The sequence below is a fragment of the Bos mutus genome, chromosome 3 (assembly GCF_027580195.1).
Source record: "Bos mutus isolate GX-2022 chromosome 3, NWIPB_WYAK_1.1, whole genome shotgun sequence".
Lineage (NCBI taxonomy): Eukaryota > Metazoa > Chordata > Mammalia > Artiodactyla > Bovidae > Bos > Bos mutus.
The window spans coordinates 14,006,232-14,020,745 of record NC_091619.1 but is presented as its reverse complement, the minus strand read 5'-3'; the positions used below and the strand labels follow the sequence as shown (position 1 = coordinate 14,020,745).

At 53.4% G+C, this 14,514-nt stretch overlaps 2 protein-coding genes across 3 annotated transcripts; one reads left to right on the top strand and one right to left on the bottom strand.

The window, feature by feature from the left end:
- The first annotated feature begins 1,799 nt into the window (after nucleotides 1-1,799).
- Nucleotides 1,800-11,999, top strand: PIAS3 (protein inhibitor of activated STAT 3). Of its 2 annotated transcripts, none has more exons than XM_070366992.1 (14): nucleotides 1,800-1,968; nucleotides 4,608-5,025; nucleotides 5,185-5,269; nucleotides 5,512-5,562; nucleotides 5,798-5,888; nucleotides 6,602-6,736; nucleotides 6,942-7,047; nucleotides 7,748-7,821; nucleotides 7,956-8,116; nucleotides 9,411-9,544; nucleotides 9,625-9,793; nucleotides 9,930-10,063; nucleotides 10,265-10,302; nucleotides 10,827-11,999. In XM_070366992.1, the coding sequence occupies exons 2-14, from the start codon at nucleotides 4,611-4,613 to the stop codon at nucleotides 11,091-11,093; spliced, it is 1,860 nt and encodes a 619-aa protein (XP_070223093.1). In that variant the 5' UTR covers nucleotides 1,800-1,968; nucleotides 4,608-4,610; the 3' UTR covers nucleotides 11,094-11,999. The 2 variants fall into 2 exon arrangements, with proteins under 2 accessions (XP_070223093.1, XP_005898574.1); XM_005898512.3 differs by lacking the exon at nucleotides 1,800-1,968 and adding an exon at nucleotides 2,559-2,680.
- Nucleotides 9,642-14,513, bottom strand: NUDT17 (nudix hydrolase 17). Its single transcript, XM_005898513.3, has 8 exons — nucleotides 14,316-14,513; nucleotides 13,969-14,155; nucleotides 13,710-13,735; nucleotides 13,468-13,560; nucleotides 13,114-13,212; nucleotides 12,755-12,891; nucleotides 12,230-12,382; nucleotides 9,642-9,780 (listed from the first exon to the last, which is right to left on the bottom strand). Exons 1-8 carry the CDS (start codon nucleotides 14,505-14,507, stop codon nucleotides 9,759-9,761), a joined length of 909 nt encoding a protein of 302 aa, XP_005898575.2. The 5' UTR covers nucleotides 14,508-14,513; the 3' UTR covers nucleotides 9,642-9,758.
- Nucleotide 14,514: the final 1 nt, after the last annotated feature.

Here is a 14,514-nt window from a genome sequence, read left to right as displayed (position 1 = left end):
AGCCTGGTGGGCTATACTCCATGGGGTCATAAAGGGTCAGACACAACTGAGCGACTAAGCACAGCACATACACCCATAAAACCATCACACCAAGATGATGAACATACCCATCACTTCCAAAGACTTTCCCCATCTCTCTCTCTTTTTTAAATCTTTCCTATTCTCCTTCCCTGAAACCACTGAAAATTCTAGATGGTATAAACTAGTCCATAGTAACTTTTGATTTGTTGCTGTTGTTCAGTTATTCAGTCCTGTCCAACTCTTTGCGACCCCATGGACTACAGCAGGCCAGGTTTCTATGTCCTGCACCATCTCCTGGTGCTTGCTCAAACTCATGTCTATTGAGTCGGTGATGCCATCCAACCATCTCATCCTCTGTTGTCCTCTTCTCCTTTGGTATAGAGGACTTAACAAAAAAATGAGCTCAGGGCCTGATGAAGACTCAAGTGTTGGAGGGAGCAGCTGGGATTTAGAACCAAATATTTGAGCTTGAGTTTCCACTACTGCTGGCAGCAGAGCAGCAAGGAAAGAACCTGAATGTCAGGAGAGGGTAGACATCCTCCCTAGGGACAAAACCCACATAGTAGTTGGGCATGGTCCAGCTCAGCAGGTACCTGGGGGTGTTGGTAGGCTGGCACCTTCAATCTTACAGTTTTGGGGTCTCATGGGAAGGGTTATATTGAAAGTAAGCAAAATGAGAGGATTATTCATATTATTTACTAAAGTACTCTTTCTGTATGCCAATTATTGGTTTAACCATCTGGCTGCTGCTAGACTGGAAACTTCTACAAGGATTTTATGTCCTCATCACCTAACAATCTTTGAACAGTAATCAAATATTTATTGAACAAATGACATTATCACTTAGGTCCCAACCAACTAAGTACAAAATGCTGTGTATTTTTCCAATACCTAGTTTGGGTAAACTGCTCTCAAGTTGGTATTTTCAAGGGAACTGTCTGCGAGTGATTAGCTTAGTTGAAAAGGTCTATGGCTTTGGAGGAAGGAGAGTAGGCAGTTCAGACAGTGGCAGAAAAAGTGCCTTTTCTCGGTGAGAAAAGCTCCCCTCCATTCACCTTCAACTACATTAAAGCTCTTAAGTCTCTGGTGACAGTCTGTGTATTTGAGGTAGGGAGTAGGGGGCCACAGGTGGAGCAGGTAGGCTTTAGGTACACTTCGGATTTTAGCAGCTCATGTTTTCTTTCCCGTAGGGAGAGACTCACTGTAAGTAGCTACCTCTTTTAGCGATCGGATTTCTGGTCCACACCGTCCTTATTTGCAGCATACTTCCACTCAAAACGCATATAAGGGTTTGCTTGTAGGGAGTCAGAACAGTAGTGAGAATGGTGAAATCCAAGAACGTCTCTCCCATCCACTCCCTGCTGCTGCTGCTGCTGCTAAGTCGCTTCAGTCGTGTCCGACTCTGTGCGACCCCGTAGACGGCAGCCCACCAGGCTCCCCCGTCCCTGGGATTCTCCAGGTAAGAATACTGGAGTGGGTTGCCATTTCCTCCTCCAATGCATGAAAGTGGAAAGTGAAAGTGAAGTCGCTCAGTCGTGTCCGACTCTTATCGACCCCATGGACCGCAGCCCACCAGGCTCCTCCATCCATGGGATTTTCTAGGCAAGAGTACTGGAGTGGGGTGCCATTGCTTTCTCCCATCCACTCCCTAGAGGAGTTAATCTCTCCTCCGCAGGCTCAGAGTCCCGCCCTCTCCCGTCTCAGACTCCGCCCCTCTCCACTTCTCCGCTGTCCTGGCGGGCTCATCCAGGAGAGGGCGGCCCCAGTCCCAGCGCTGGGCCGGGCTGAGCTCCCGCCCGGGCGGAGCTGCGGCTGCAACGTCCAGCTGCCGGACCGACCTCCAGCCGTGCAGACCTTGGGAGCAGCGCCGGGCCCCTTCCCCCCCAATCTCCTCAGCTCCCCCTCTGAGCGTCCCGAGCCCCCTCCCCGCTCCTTGCAACTGTGCCGGTAAGTCCCACTCTCCGCACGAAACTTTTTGCTGGCGAATTTGAGCCCTACCGCGGGACCATGAAATACAATGTAACCGGTGGGGGGGAGGGGGTGAAGAATTGAGAATAGCCGTCTTGAAATAAACTATTCACGACTCTCATGCGTCCCTAAAATGGATCAGGTCTCACCCATTTCCCGAGTTGGTGGAACTCTTGAATTTGGCTGGTTAAACTTGTAGATAGGGAGATGAGGGGGTTTGCTCCAACTTTGCTCCCCCCTCCCCCATTTGTCTGAGATTAAGTCCTTCTCGAGACTTTTCCCTCCATATCCCAAGTATCTTTGGCTTTCTCAAAGCTCATCCCTTCCCGACTCCGGCGTGGCAAGGCCCCCCTCCCCCAGGTACTTCGGGTTCACCTCCTCTCCCATGCCACCGGGGACCCCGCGATCCTTCGGGCGGCACACTCCCTCCGGGTCTACGGGTCTGGCACCGCGGCCAAAGACGTGCAGCGGCTGGGTCCGGCTGTGGAGGGAGGGGCTGAGGCTGGGGTTCGTCCGAAACACGGCGGGCGGGGCTGGGAAGGGGAGGTGTAGGGGGCCGGACGGGGCGGAGCAGGCGGCATTTGCGGCCGGCGCCGGGGTGGAGAGTTGTGCGCCGGTCCCTGGGCCTGAGCTTCGGCTCGGGCTCGGGCGCCTGCGATGTCTCAAGATGGCGGAGCTGGGCGAATTAAAGGTACCGGCCCCCTCCCCCATCCCCATCTGGACTGAGCCCGGCTGTACGCCGAGTCTGGGAAGCGACCGAGACTGGGTGCTGAGGGCTTGGGTGGCGGCCGAAGACGTGGTGGGGACTGGCTGCTGGGGGTGGTGAGAAGTGGCTGTGGGAGAGAAAGGGGCTGCGCGGGGCTGCGCGGGGCTCCGGGGGCGGGGCCGCGGGGCAGATGTAGGGGTGGGGCCGAGGGGAATTGCAGCTGTTGGGGGCCGAGGCTCAGGGGGCGGGGACGCGGGGTAGAAGTCGAATTTGGTAGTAGGGGCAGATGTAGGGGTAGGGCGGGGAGGAAAAGCTGCTGTAGAGGCAAAGCGGGCGAGTCGATCGAGGCCTAGAGAGGTGACAGTAGGGGGCAGATGATGGGAATGGGGCTGGGGGGCCGATTACCGGGAGGCTCCTGGGGGAAAGGCGCTGAGAGGATAGAGACTTTGGGGCTGCTGTTGGGATCTGAGCCTTGGGAAGTACCAGTAGGTGGCTGAGATCTAGGGGGCGGGGCTGTACGGGGATAGATCGAAGGGGTGGGGCAGAAGCATCCTGGAGGCTGAGAGGAAGGTCCTGCCTTAGTGAGTCGGTATCTCTGGGCAGAGAGAGACAAGTGTGAGACTATGGGATTGAAAAGAAGAATTTCTTGACAAAGCTAATGGAAAAATAAAGACAGGACCGAGGAGATAAGGATGAGGATAAAGGTAGAGGAGCAAGTTTTTAATCATATTCCTCAAAAGGGGCCCAAAGCCATAATGCCTCCATAAGAATTGCAGATGATTAGTAAGATCGGCCTGTGGCAGGGTCTCCTGGAGATTCACAGAAGTGAGTCCTCTAAGCGGAGAGCTTACCACTACCAGAATCTTGAGGATAAATAACCATCTTGCAGAATCTTTAAAAACCATGGGGTTCACCCCCTTGCCTCCTGGCTTTATTCTGCCTTTTGAAATGGAAGCAGAGTCATGGGAAGGCCTGAGGTCTAGTCACTGGTTCCAGCTTCCTAGGAGAGTGTGCAGTTCTGCAGTCTGGCTCAGGGGCTGATCACCTTCTCTCCATTCTTCCAGGGGCTCTCTTTAGAGCTTTCCCCTTGTTTCTTCCACCCCTGTGGAGGAAGGGAAGAATCACTTACTTTCTCTGGGTAGGAGAGAAGCAGGTTATTAGTTCCTGGCAGATGGAGTAAACAGGTAAACAGGAAGGATACCTGGACTCCACAATTCACTGTTAACCCCTCACCCCAAGTTTTGGTCCTGTTTCTCTCCCAGAAAAAATAGGACTGAGGGGTGAGTGGTTATGTAAATAACACCAAGAAAAGGTTTGGGAAGTTATGAGCATTGAACCCTGACCTGGCCACAAAAGCTTGGGGAAAATAGCTGAGGTAGATTAAGGTGTGGAGAGGAGTTGATTTTGAGGCACAATCCTCCAGCCACCTGGCCCCTTTCTTCCCTGCGGGGCTGTGTGGCCTGAATCCTCTTCTCCCCCTCCTCCCTGTCTCCTGTTCCCTTTCAGGAGGCTAGGATGGGTCTGAGAGTCTGAGAAAGAGCAAGAGAGGAGATAAGCAGCTTAAAGGAGGGTCCAGGCTCAAGGCAGGGTGGTGGTAGGAGGCTGTAGTGGACTCAGAGTTGTGCTGTAGGGTGGCATGCACCCTGCCCCCACCTGGTCAACTGACGGGATGGGGAGACAGGATTGCTCAAGCCTGGGGGATAGTGGAGAGGTGACCTCAGGGTTGCTAGAATGGGACTTAGATGTCCTTTTGGCTAGGTAGGCAGTTTGGCAGTAATCCACTGGCTGCAAAGCATCTTTCAGATCAGTGCTGGAGGGAAAGCGCATTGCCCACCTAAAAGCTCAGCCCCAGTGTCTTTGGCAGGACAGGTCTGTGCATGATAGGATCCTCAAGCTTCTCTGATCTCCACAGCACATGGTGATGAGTTTCCGGGTGTCTGAGCTCCAGGTGCTCCTCGGCTTTGCTGGCCGGAACAAGAGTGGACGGAAGCACGAGCTCCTGGCCAAGGCCCTACACCTCCTCAAGTCTAGCTGTGCCCCCAGCGTCCAGATGAAGATCAAAGAGCTTTACCGCCGACGCTTTCCCCGCAAGACCCTGGGGCCCTCTGATCTTTCTCTGCTCTCCTTGCCCCCTGGAACCCCTCCTGTAGGCTCTCCTGGTCCTCTGGCTCCCATCCCCCCGGCCCTCTTGGCCCCTGGCACCCTGCTGGGCCCCAAGCGTGAAGTGGACATGCACCCTCCTCTACCCCAGCCTGTGCACCCTGACGTTACCATGAAACCATTGCCCTTCTATGAAATCTACGGGGAGCTCATCCGGCCTACCACCCTAGGTATGGATCTTTGTGGTCCCTGGGTCTTCCTGGCCTCGCTGCCTCTTCCTCAAGCCTTTCTTAGGCTTTTGTCCTGTGCGCTCAGCACACTGGAATAGGGGCCACTTCTGTGGCCACGTGGGCATGGGCTTGGGAATAACTGCCCCTTTGTGTCCTCAGCATCCACTTCTAGCCAGCGGTTCGAGGAAGCGCACTTCACCTTTGCCCTCACCCCCCAGCAAGTGCAGCAGATTCTTACTTCCAGGTATGTCTCTTTGAGTCCCCCTGCCTCAACCTTGGGTGGTTACCCTGAGACTCTGCTCTCTGACTTTCTTCTTTTCTTTTTTGCCCCCTTCTCACCATCCTCCTGCACCTGCTCTGTCCCTCATTCTCTTGTATGTCTCGTCTCTATCCCCTGGACATCTAACTCTCTGTTTCTCTGTTCACCCCTGTGCTACCCGCCAGGGGCCACACACTGACATCTCTCCTTCTCCCTCCCTGTTTCAGAGAGGTTCTGCCAGGAGCCAAATGCGATTATACCATACAGGTGCAGTTAAGGTGAGTTGATGCTGTCTCCCAGCAGGTCTCCCACTGAGGGTGGGAACGAAGTGAGGGTATGCGCGCTCTTTATTAGGGGATACCCCTGCTCCGTCACACCCACCTGGAGTTCTTGTTTGGAAGCTAAAGGCTACAGATACCCTTGATTGATTTTCTGAGATTGCCTACCTCTCTTTGTCAGATTTTGTTCCAGAAACTGCCTCCCATACTTTCATCTTCTCTTATCTGTTACCAGGTTCTGTCTCTGTGAGACCAGCTGCCCCCAGGAAGATTACTTCCCCCCCAACCTCTTTGTCAAGGTCAATGGGAAACTGTGCCCCCTGCCGGTAAGTGCTCTTCTTCTTCTGACAGTCGCCCTCTCCTTGTTTGAGTTCTTCAATGTTAGCTACACATCTGTTATGAAAGAGATGTGCCTAGCACAGTGCCTGACACATAGTAGGTGCTCAGTTTACTGCCTGAATCGATATAGTCTGGCGAGAACTAGGATAGGGCTGAACAAAGGTTCTCTTAGAACCCAGAGGAGGGACGTTGTTGTTGTTCAGTCGCTAAGTTGTGTCCAACTCTGCGATCCCATGGACTGCAGCATGGCAGTCCTCTGTGTCCTTCACCATCTCCCGGAGTTCACCCAAGGTCATGTCCATTGAGTCAGTGTTGCCATCCAACCGTCTCATCCTCTGCTGCCCTTTTCTCCTTTTGCCTTCAATCTTTCCCAGCATCAGGAGGGATATTAGTTCAACCCAAAGACTCAGAGAAGATTCTCAGAAGTGATGATCCTAGAGTTGAGGGTTAGAAGAAATTGGGTATCCCTACTCTTCCTTTTTAAGAAGGCAGTGAGCAGGTTCCTTTATCTTTGGTCAGTGAATAAGCTCTCCTTTTCCCCCAGGAATGAACCTCACTCCCGACCCTAGCTAGTGCCCCAGTTTTTTGAGTCACTGAATGGGCCCCCATCTCCTTGGTCAGAGAATGAGCTGACCTTTTCTCCAGAAAGTGAGTAACCTAAGACAAGATGTGTTGACCAGTCCGCCCCTCCCTCCTCCAGGGTTACCTTCCCCCTACCAAGAACGGGGCTGAGCCCAAGAGACCCAGCCGCCCCATCAACATCACACCCCTGGCTCGTCTCTCGGCCACTGTTCCCAACACCATCGTGGTCAACTGGTCGTCTGAGTTTGGACGGGTGAGCATGGTTGAGACAGGGAGCCTGGAGAAGCCTGCAGGGAATGAGAGGGAACCATCAAGTGTCTTGGGCTGGGGAAATATCCATCTCTTTGTGGGTCTCTCTCCCTTAACTTGCTGTCTCTGGCCCTTGTGTGACAAAGTGGAGATGGTGGTAGTGGAGGTGTACAATGCAGAGGCTAATTGTTTCCCCCACCTCCAAGTAGAATTACTCCTTGTCCGTGTACCTGGTGAGGCAGCTGACGGCAGGGACCCTGCTACAAAAACTCAGAGCAAAGGGCATCCGGAACCCAGACCACTCCCGGGCACTGAGTGAGTAACATCTTGCCCCTCTTCCCTCGACCCAGATCAGTTTTTCCTGGCCCTCTGGCCTTTATAGTTAAACTTATACCCTTCTTGTGACAACTTACCTTGTTACCTTTTACATGAATCCTAAAACCCTTGTGGTACCCCTCTTACCAGTCTTTGTGGTTGAAAAGTGGGGCCACTCCAGGCGTTGAGTGACACTCTTGCATTCCCAGTTCTACATCTGCTTTGTACCTCACAGACCTTAACTGTTAGAATATGGGTTCTCCAGACTAGAAAGAGTCTTTTTTAAACTTAAAATTTTAATTTATTTATGGCATGCATGTTTAGTTCCCTGACCAGGGCTTGAACCTGTGCCCCTTGCAGTGGAAAAATGAAGTATTAACCACTGACCACCAGGGAAGTCCCTAGAAAGAGTCTTAAGTATCGTCTACTCCAACCGTCTTGGCAATGCTTCAATTCCCTCTAGGTTGTCTCTGCCAAAGATGCTGAAGATTAAGCATCTTTAGGGACTGGCAAATCCCCTTCCCCCACTTAGCCTTCATAATGCAGGTCCCAGGCCACCCCCATATGCTATCTCATAGGCCCCCAAAGCCTCTCTCCCCAGCTGCCTCTCAGTCAGGGCCATCTGCTTCTGGCTTCAGCATCTCCCGGGGCTCTCTCCAGCCTTGCTGACCCTGTGGCTCTGGCCCCACTCTTGTTTCAGTCAAGGAGAAGTTGACCGCTGACCCGGACAGTGAGGTGGCTACTACGAGTCTCCGGGTGTCACTCATGTGCCCGGTGGGTACCAGGGAGAGGAGAAGGGGCAGGAGGGGTGGCATGAACTTCTGGACGCAGATGAGGGTTCGTAGGGCGGTAGGCATAAAGCTTTCTGGGACATGGGGACTCTGACCAGAGAACTTGTCTTTCCTCAGCTGGGGAAGATGCGCTTGACTGTCCCTTGTCGCGCCCTCACCTGCGCCCACCTGCAGAGCTTCGATGCTGCCCTTTATCTACAGATGAATGAGAAGAAACCAACGTGGACATGTCCTGTGTGTGACAAGAAAGCTCCCTATGAATCTCTTATCATTGATGGGTAGGACCATTCTGCATTCTGCTTCCTTTTACTGAGGATATCTGCTAGGACTGCCCCCTGTATATATAAATCCATATCAATAACTTACTTCCCCTCCCTTGAACCTGCTTACCTGTCTATTTTATAGAAATATTATCTATCTTCCCACATTGAGGACTCACTACACATTGTGCTGAGAACTTTGCATGCCTTATCTCACTGAAGCCTGTGAGATGCCAATAACCCTGTGAGATGGGTACTGTCATTATAGGGGAGGGAAGCTGAAGCCTAGAAAGATGCAGTATCTTGCTCAAAGTTAGGGTAAGTGATACGAACTGTTACATAGAACAATTACCTGACCTCTTACTGTACATAGCAGTCAGGTTCTTCCGAGGGCCTGGATGTGCCGATCTAGCGAGTCTTAACTGTCTTCCAGATCCTCTGTTACGGTTCTTGTTCCCAGTGCCTTTTTTGAGGTGGTTTATAGAGTTCTGTATAGAGGGCTTTCTTGGTGGCTCAGTGGTAAAGAATCTGCCTGTAGTGCAGGACACCTGGGTTCAATCCCTGGTCGAGGAGATCCCCTGGAGAAGGGAATGGCTACCCACCCCAGTATTCTTGTCTGGGAAATCCCATGGACAGAGGAGCCTGGCAGGCTACAGTCCACGGGGTCACAGAGAGTGGGACATGACTGAGCGACTGACACTTTCATAGTGTTCTGTACCTCTGCTGCTTCTGTCTTATTCCTAGTACCACACGAAACAGATTTTTTAGCATGTATTTATTTTAAAACTTAGCATTTAAAGTTTTCACAGCTCTTTTATACACCTTGGGCTTCCCTCATAGCTCAGTTGGTAAAGAATCCACCTGTAATGCAGGAGGCCCTGGTTTGATTCCTGAGTCGGGAAGATCCCCTGGAGAAGGGATAGGCTACCCACTCCAGTATTTTTGGGCTTCCCTTGTGGCTCAGCTGGTAAAGAATCCACCTGCAATGTGGGAGACCTGGGTTTAATCTCTGGGTTGGGAAGATCCCCTGGAGAAGGGAAAGGTTACCCACTCCAGTATTCTGGCCTGGAGAATTCCATGGACTGTATAGTCCATGGGGTCGCAAAGAGTCAAGACACGACTGAGCAACTTCACTTTCACTTTCTTTATACACGTTGCTTTGATTCCAACAACCCAGAGAGGCCAGGAGGGTGGATAACAGCCCTAATTTACAGATGAGGAAACAGGTTCAGGAAGGTGAGTCCCAGAACTCCGTGGCCACTGTTCCAGCCACCTCCCAGCCATGTGAATTCCCATCTTTCCTCTCCCCCAGTTTATTCATGGAGATTCTTAATTCCTGCTCGGATTGTGATGAGATCCAGTTCATGGAAGATGGATCCTGGTGCCCAATGAAACCCAAGAAGGAGGCATCTGAGGTTTGCCCCCCGCCAGGGTATGGGCTGGATGGTGAGTGACCCCTTGTCCCCCAGTTGAGCTAAGTCTTGTGTGGCTTCTTCTCTGAGACACAGTCTTCTTACCACCCACAGGCCTCCAGTATAGCCCAGTCCAAGAGGGCAATCCATCGGAGAGTAAGAAGAAGGTTGAAGTTATTGACTTGACAGTAGAAAGCTCATCAGATGAGGAGGACCTGCCCCCGACGAAGAAGCACTGTCCTGTCACGTCAGCTGCCATCCCGGCTCTTCCTGGAAGCAAAGGGTATGAAGAAACAGGCTGAATCTATAGCACAGGGCACAGAGGGAAAAATCAGGAATGGGCAGACCCTGGGGCAGAGAGGGGACTTGGGATGCTGAACTGGGTGAGGGCACCTGTGATTCCATCTCTTCCCCCACAGAGTCCTGACATCTGGTCACCAGCCATCTTCGGTGCTGCGGAGCCCTGCTATGGGCACGCTGGGCGGGGATTTCCTGTCCAGTCTCCCACTACATGAGTACCCGCCCGCCTTCCCCCTCGGGGCTGATATCCAAGGTATGACACGGATCACAGCATGGGGCCCTGGCCTGCCACGTCCTCCCCGAAACCAGTTCAGAACCCTTGCTCCTCTTCAAAGCTTTTTGGCTATTTTGCAAAGGGCTACAATCCAGGGAACTTCCTTGAGTTTGTGTGTGTGTGTGTGTGTGATGAAGTGTTTCGATAGGAGGTTGATTTTAATTTTTCTTTTCCTACCAGGTTTAGATTTATTTTCTTTTCTTCAGACTGAGAGTCAGGTAAGTGGTCCCTTCTCCACCTCATATCTCTGAAGCTTCCTCTCTAGGCACTGATGGGGCCCCTCATTTTCCCGAGACCTAAGTCGGCTTCTTCATGAAGGGCGGGGTGGTACGGGCAGTTTATTTCCCTCGGAGGCCCCGCCTGGGACTTCCTCAGATTCTCACTGGAGTCTTCCTCTGTCCCGTTACTGTTTGTCTCTAGTTTTTGGTGTAGTTCTGCTCTTGTCTGCTCACCCCCCACCCTGCCCCCAACCCACGTGCACTTGAGCGCCGTGGCTGCCCTAGCCGGACATTCCACACATTTCAGACGCCCACAGGGCTGAGCTGGTGGGGCTGTCTCAGGGCAGGGAAGAGGGCTGGGGTGTGGGGGAAGGAGTCAGAGGAGAGCTCTCCTGCTTCTCAGAGAACTCTTCGGGATTCTGAGGGGTTGATTTATCCCATATGGTATTTGTGAGATGGGTGACTGGGAGGCGGGTAAGGAAGGTCCGGATAAAATCTTACACCACACTCTTGCTTCCTCCCAGCACTATGGTCCCTCCGTCATCACCTCACTAGATGAACAGGATGCCCTGGGCCACTTCTTCCAGTACCGAGGGACCCCTTCCCACTTCCTGGGCCCGCTCACCCCCACGTTGGGGAGCTCTCACCGCAGCGCCACGCCGGCACCCCCTCCTGGCCGTGTCAGTAGCATTGTGGCCCCTGGAGGCACCTTAAGGGAGGGCCATGGAGGACCCCTGCCCTCAGGTCCCTCTTTGACTGGCTGTCGGTCAGACATCATTTCCCTGGACTGAGTCTCCCAACACTGAACAAGTATGCTGTGGAGTCTAGACTCCTGGCCACTCTGACCCCTTGGGGCGGAGGCAGGGGAGCTTTGGTCAATGGCCAGAAATACCTTCGTGGACGCCGGTTTTTTGGCCTTATCTCTGCCTGACGAGGCTAGCACCCAAAGGGTTAATATTTAACCTCTTTTTCAGGACATTTGGGGTCTGCTTTTGGAAATGTTCTTTGACATCCAGCACATTCCTTTGGGTCTGTTAATCTAGGCAGTGGGAGGCAGATGGGATGGGATGTGAGTTGGGGAAAGGGCTGAGTCCTCAGCCTTGACTGTCTAGGGCCTTGTGGGGAAGGGGCTTTTCTCGTGTCCCCCAGATACCCTCTCTTCCCAGCCCCCACAGCCGGCTCTGCTCCTCCCCTGCATCCATCATCTCTTCGTGTCCATTCCGTTTTCTTTGGCCAAACAGACAGGTGGAGTAACTGAGATAGGCAGACACATGGACGGAGAATTCTATTTTGGGTTGCAGATCTTTTGTGCGTAAACAAGAAAAACCAAAATATTCCAAAGATGACCTTCCTTGCCTCCTACTGCCCAGTATGACTAAGGAGGAGATAAGGCCTTAGCCCGGATCCCCAGGCGTTTGGGAGAAGGGCCTGGCTGACTGCCTGGGTCTCTATTTATATATTTAAGTTCACAACGTTGCTTACGCTGACCAGCCTGGGGCCTGAGCTTCTAAAGGCCGGTGGCCCTGGGGTTAGGTCTGGCTCATTCTGCACCTTTCCTGGGAGGTGGGAGCATCCTTGTGCTCTCGCCTGTCTCCCTTTTCAGGCTCCTCTGGGGCCCAGGATCTATGTTGTAATTTTACTTTTTATTTTCACAGTTGTAGCAAAGTTCTTACCCATAATAAAGGTTGTGAATGTTCTGTGAGTGTCACGGAGGTGGGCTGGGGAGGTGATTAAGCACTCGGCTTTCCAGATCTCTGGTGTGGGGAGGTGGGGAGGGAGGTCCACGCTCTGCTATCCCTTGCTGGCCCTGGGTCCAAGTGAGCTCCAGGTGTTACACTGAGGACTTGCCAGGGCAGTTGTTCTTTCTTCCTTTCTTTGCCCCTTCAGCCCAACACCGTGGAGCCCTTATGTCCTTCCTCATCCTTACCTGCCCAGATGTTGCAGCCAAAGCGTGAGGGCAAACTTGGTGCCAGTGCTGACCCTCTCTCTGCTGTCTGCCGTGCCCGGGGTTGTCCGCAGCAGGGTGGATGTGGGCAAGGCCAGAGGCTGGGCTCCTCCATTCTCTTTTAGTTCCACTGCACTGCAGAACGACAGCTCCTGTCTGGGCTGTGCCTTGTGGCTTAGCCCCACTTCCATATCCATTAGGTCATATGATCCTCCGAACCACCACAGGAGAGGGGTGGGTCGGGGGGGTTAACCTCATTTTACAGAAAGGAGGGTAAAATGACTTGCCCCAATGAGAGTGTGGGACCGAAACCCAGGTAGCCTATTAGACAGGAATTCTTGGGAGTATAATAGGCACTGTCTTTGATCTATGTGCTCTCTTCATTATCAGTTGACCAACTCCGTCCCTAAATCTCCCCCACAACACATGTCTTCCCCTGAGGAGGAGACAGAAGGTAAACTTCTCAATGTCTATGTGTTGGAGGGACAGGGAGAAGTTCCTACTTACGGTACAGAAGATGGTAGGTCCTGGGGAAGATGTTTGGGGGTCTCTGTCCCATCCTCTGTGGCAGCCACTGCAGCTGCTATGTCTGGTCCCAGCCACATGAAGGCACTCACCTCTCCTGCATTTGGTTGAATCCGGGCCTGGGGCCAGACATGTTGATGCTTTAGTCATGGCCTCTCTCAGAAGACCTGTTCTTGATCACAGCCTACCCACAGGTGGAATGGAGAGACTTGGAGCAGGGACAAAGGAGAGGCTATTGTATTTCGTGGTTATCTCTGACTTTCCCCGCACCTTAGTCATCCTTGGAACCAGTCTTTCTGGGCCTCCTCAGCCCCATTTCCTTTGTCTACTGCCAGCCCTACCTGGAGCTGCTGCTGTGACTCCTGGGAGATGACAAGTAGGTAGAGAACGATGTGATGGTATTTGGGGAGACCCCAGCTCAGCTTAGGGGGGTAGGCAGACTAAGAAGAAAAAAAAAAGAGAACTTCCTGTCCCTTTTTGAGACTTTGGAAATGCAGCTGAGGGAGTGGAGAGTAGAAATGGTGTAGGAGGGACATGGGTAAGAGTCATGGGATTGGGGACTCCAAACCACCCACACTCCATCAGTTTCCCTGTGGTCAAGGCAAGTAGGGCTGTTCTGTGGGCTTTGGTGGGTTAGTAGTTATTAAGTGCTCTTGGTTAGATAGGAAGGAACCTCTCCCAGGCCCCTGTCTCACCTCCCATAACCCCAGAGGGACCCAGGAGAACTGGCCCTGGGGCAGCTGGAGTCCACTCTCCTCCCAAAGTTCTCGAAGCCCCCCATCCAGCAGCTGGGGGTGAGAGGATAGGAGGTCAGAGAGGCCAATGCCTGGCTCCTACAAGTCCTGTGTTTGCCCTTCCTCCAGCCCACACCCCATGTGGTCCCAGACAGGGTCTCTCCTTCAGCAGAGGGTGCGGTCTGGCTCAGTTGATTGGTTACCTCTTCATCAGGTTCCACATGCCCACCTGCAACAACAGTGGGACCAGTCGGTGAAAGGTAGTGTTCCTGTCCAGGGACCCCCACTCACTATTCACGCTTGCCCCCTCCTCCAGTGGACACAGATGCAGTTGTAGCCCCTTGTGATTCTGGGACCTACCACACTTCTGGGCCTACTTCTGTCATTGAGACTGGGAAAAGAGCTGTGGGGTAGAGGCAGATTTCTTTCCTGGACATTGGGCCTTGTCCTCAGGTCACTCACCTGGGGGTACCCAGAGGTTGGGCGAAACGTTGAGGGTGCTTGTCCTTCGCGTCAACAAGACAGTCTGGTCGCTGGACTGCAGAATGACCGCCACACCCAGATCCACACCTCGACCTTTCGGGGGCAGCTCAACCCCCGGAGCCCTGGGCTGTTGGTCCAGGGCCGCAAAAGGGCAGAAAGGCGGTCGCTGGCGGGAGGGAGCCACTGGGGTTAACATCGCAGAAGAGACAAGGAACTGGAGGAGCCCGAGGCAGGTGACCGGCCCAGGCCTCTCGCCTCCAGCTCCCACCCTCTTCCGGTCCCTTCCTTCGGTCCTTCACCCGCCCCATCGCGTCCCCTCTCTCCACCTGGAGCGGAAGCCTGGCCGACGCGCCTGGGAAAGGCTTGTCCGAGAGGACCAGTTGTCCCCGCTTCAGGCCGCAGTGCGTGGGCCACGGCCCGAGCCCCGACCCGGCGCCCAGGAGGCCGCACACACTCTTCGCGAAGCTCACCGACTCCGGGCGCCCGGAGAGGAGTAGCAGCACCCGTGCCGCCGCCATCACGGGC

Excerpts from the sequence above, each read along its gene's own strand:
- PIAS3 (XM_005898512.3), top strand. The coding sequence starts at position 2,657 with ATGGCGGAGCTGGGCGAATTAAAG. Across the intron at positions 5,270-5,511 it reads CAGCAGATTCTTACTTCCAG|AGAGGTTCTGCCAGGAGCCA; the intron begins GTATGTCTCTTT and ends TCCCTGTTTCAG. Across the intron at positions 6,737-6,941 it reads GGTCGTCTGAGTTTGGACGG|AATTACTCCTTGTCCGTGTA; the intron begins GTGAGCATGGTT and ends ACCTCCAAGTAG.
- NUDT17 (XM_005898513.3), bottom strand. The coding sequence starts at position 14,507 with ATGGCGGCGGCACGGGTGCTGCTACTCCTCTCCGGGCGCCCGGAGTCG. Across the intron at positions 13,736-13,968 it reads CAACCTCTGGGTACCCCCAG|GTGGGCATGTGGAACCTGAT; the intron begins GTGAGTGACCTG and ends CTGTTGTTGCAG. Across the intron at positions 13,213-13,467 it reads TCCCTCTGGGGTTATGGGAG|TCTGCCTACCCCCCTAAGCT; the intron begins GTGAGACAGGGG and ends TTTTCTTCTTAG.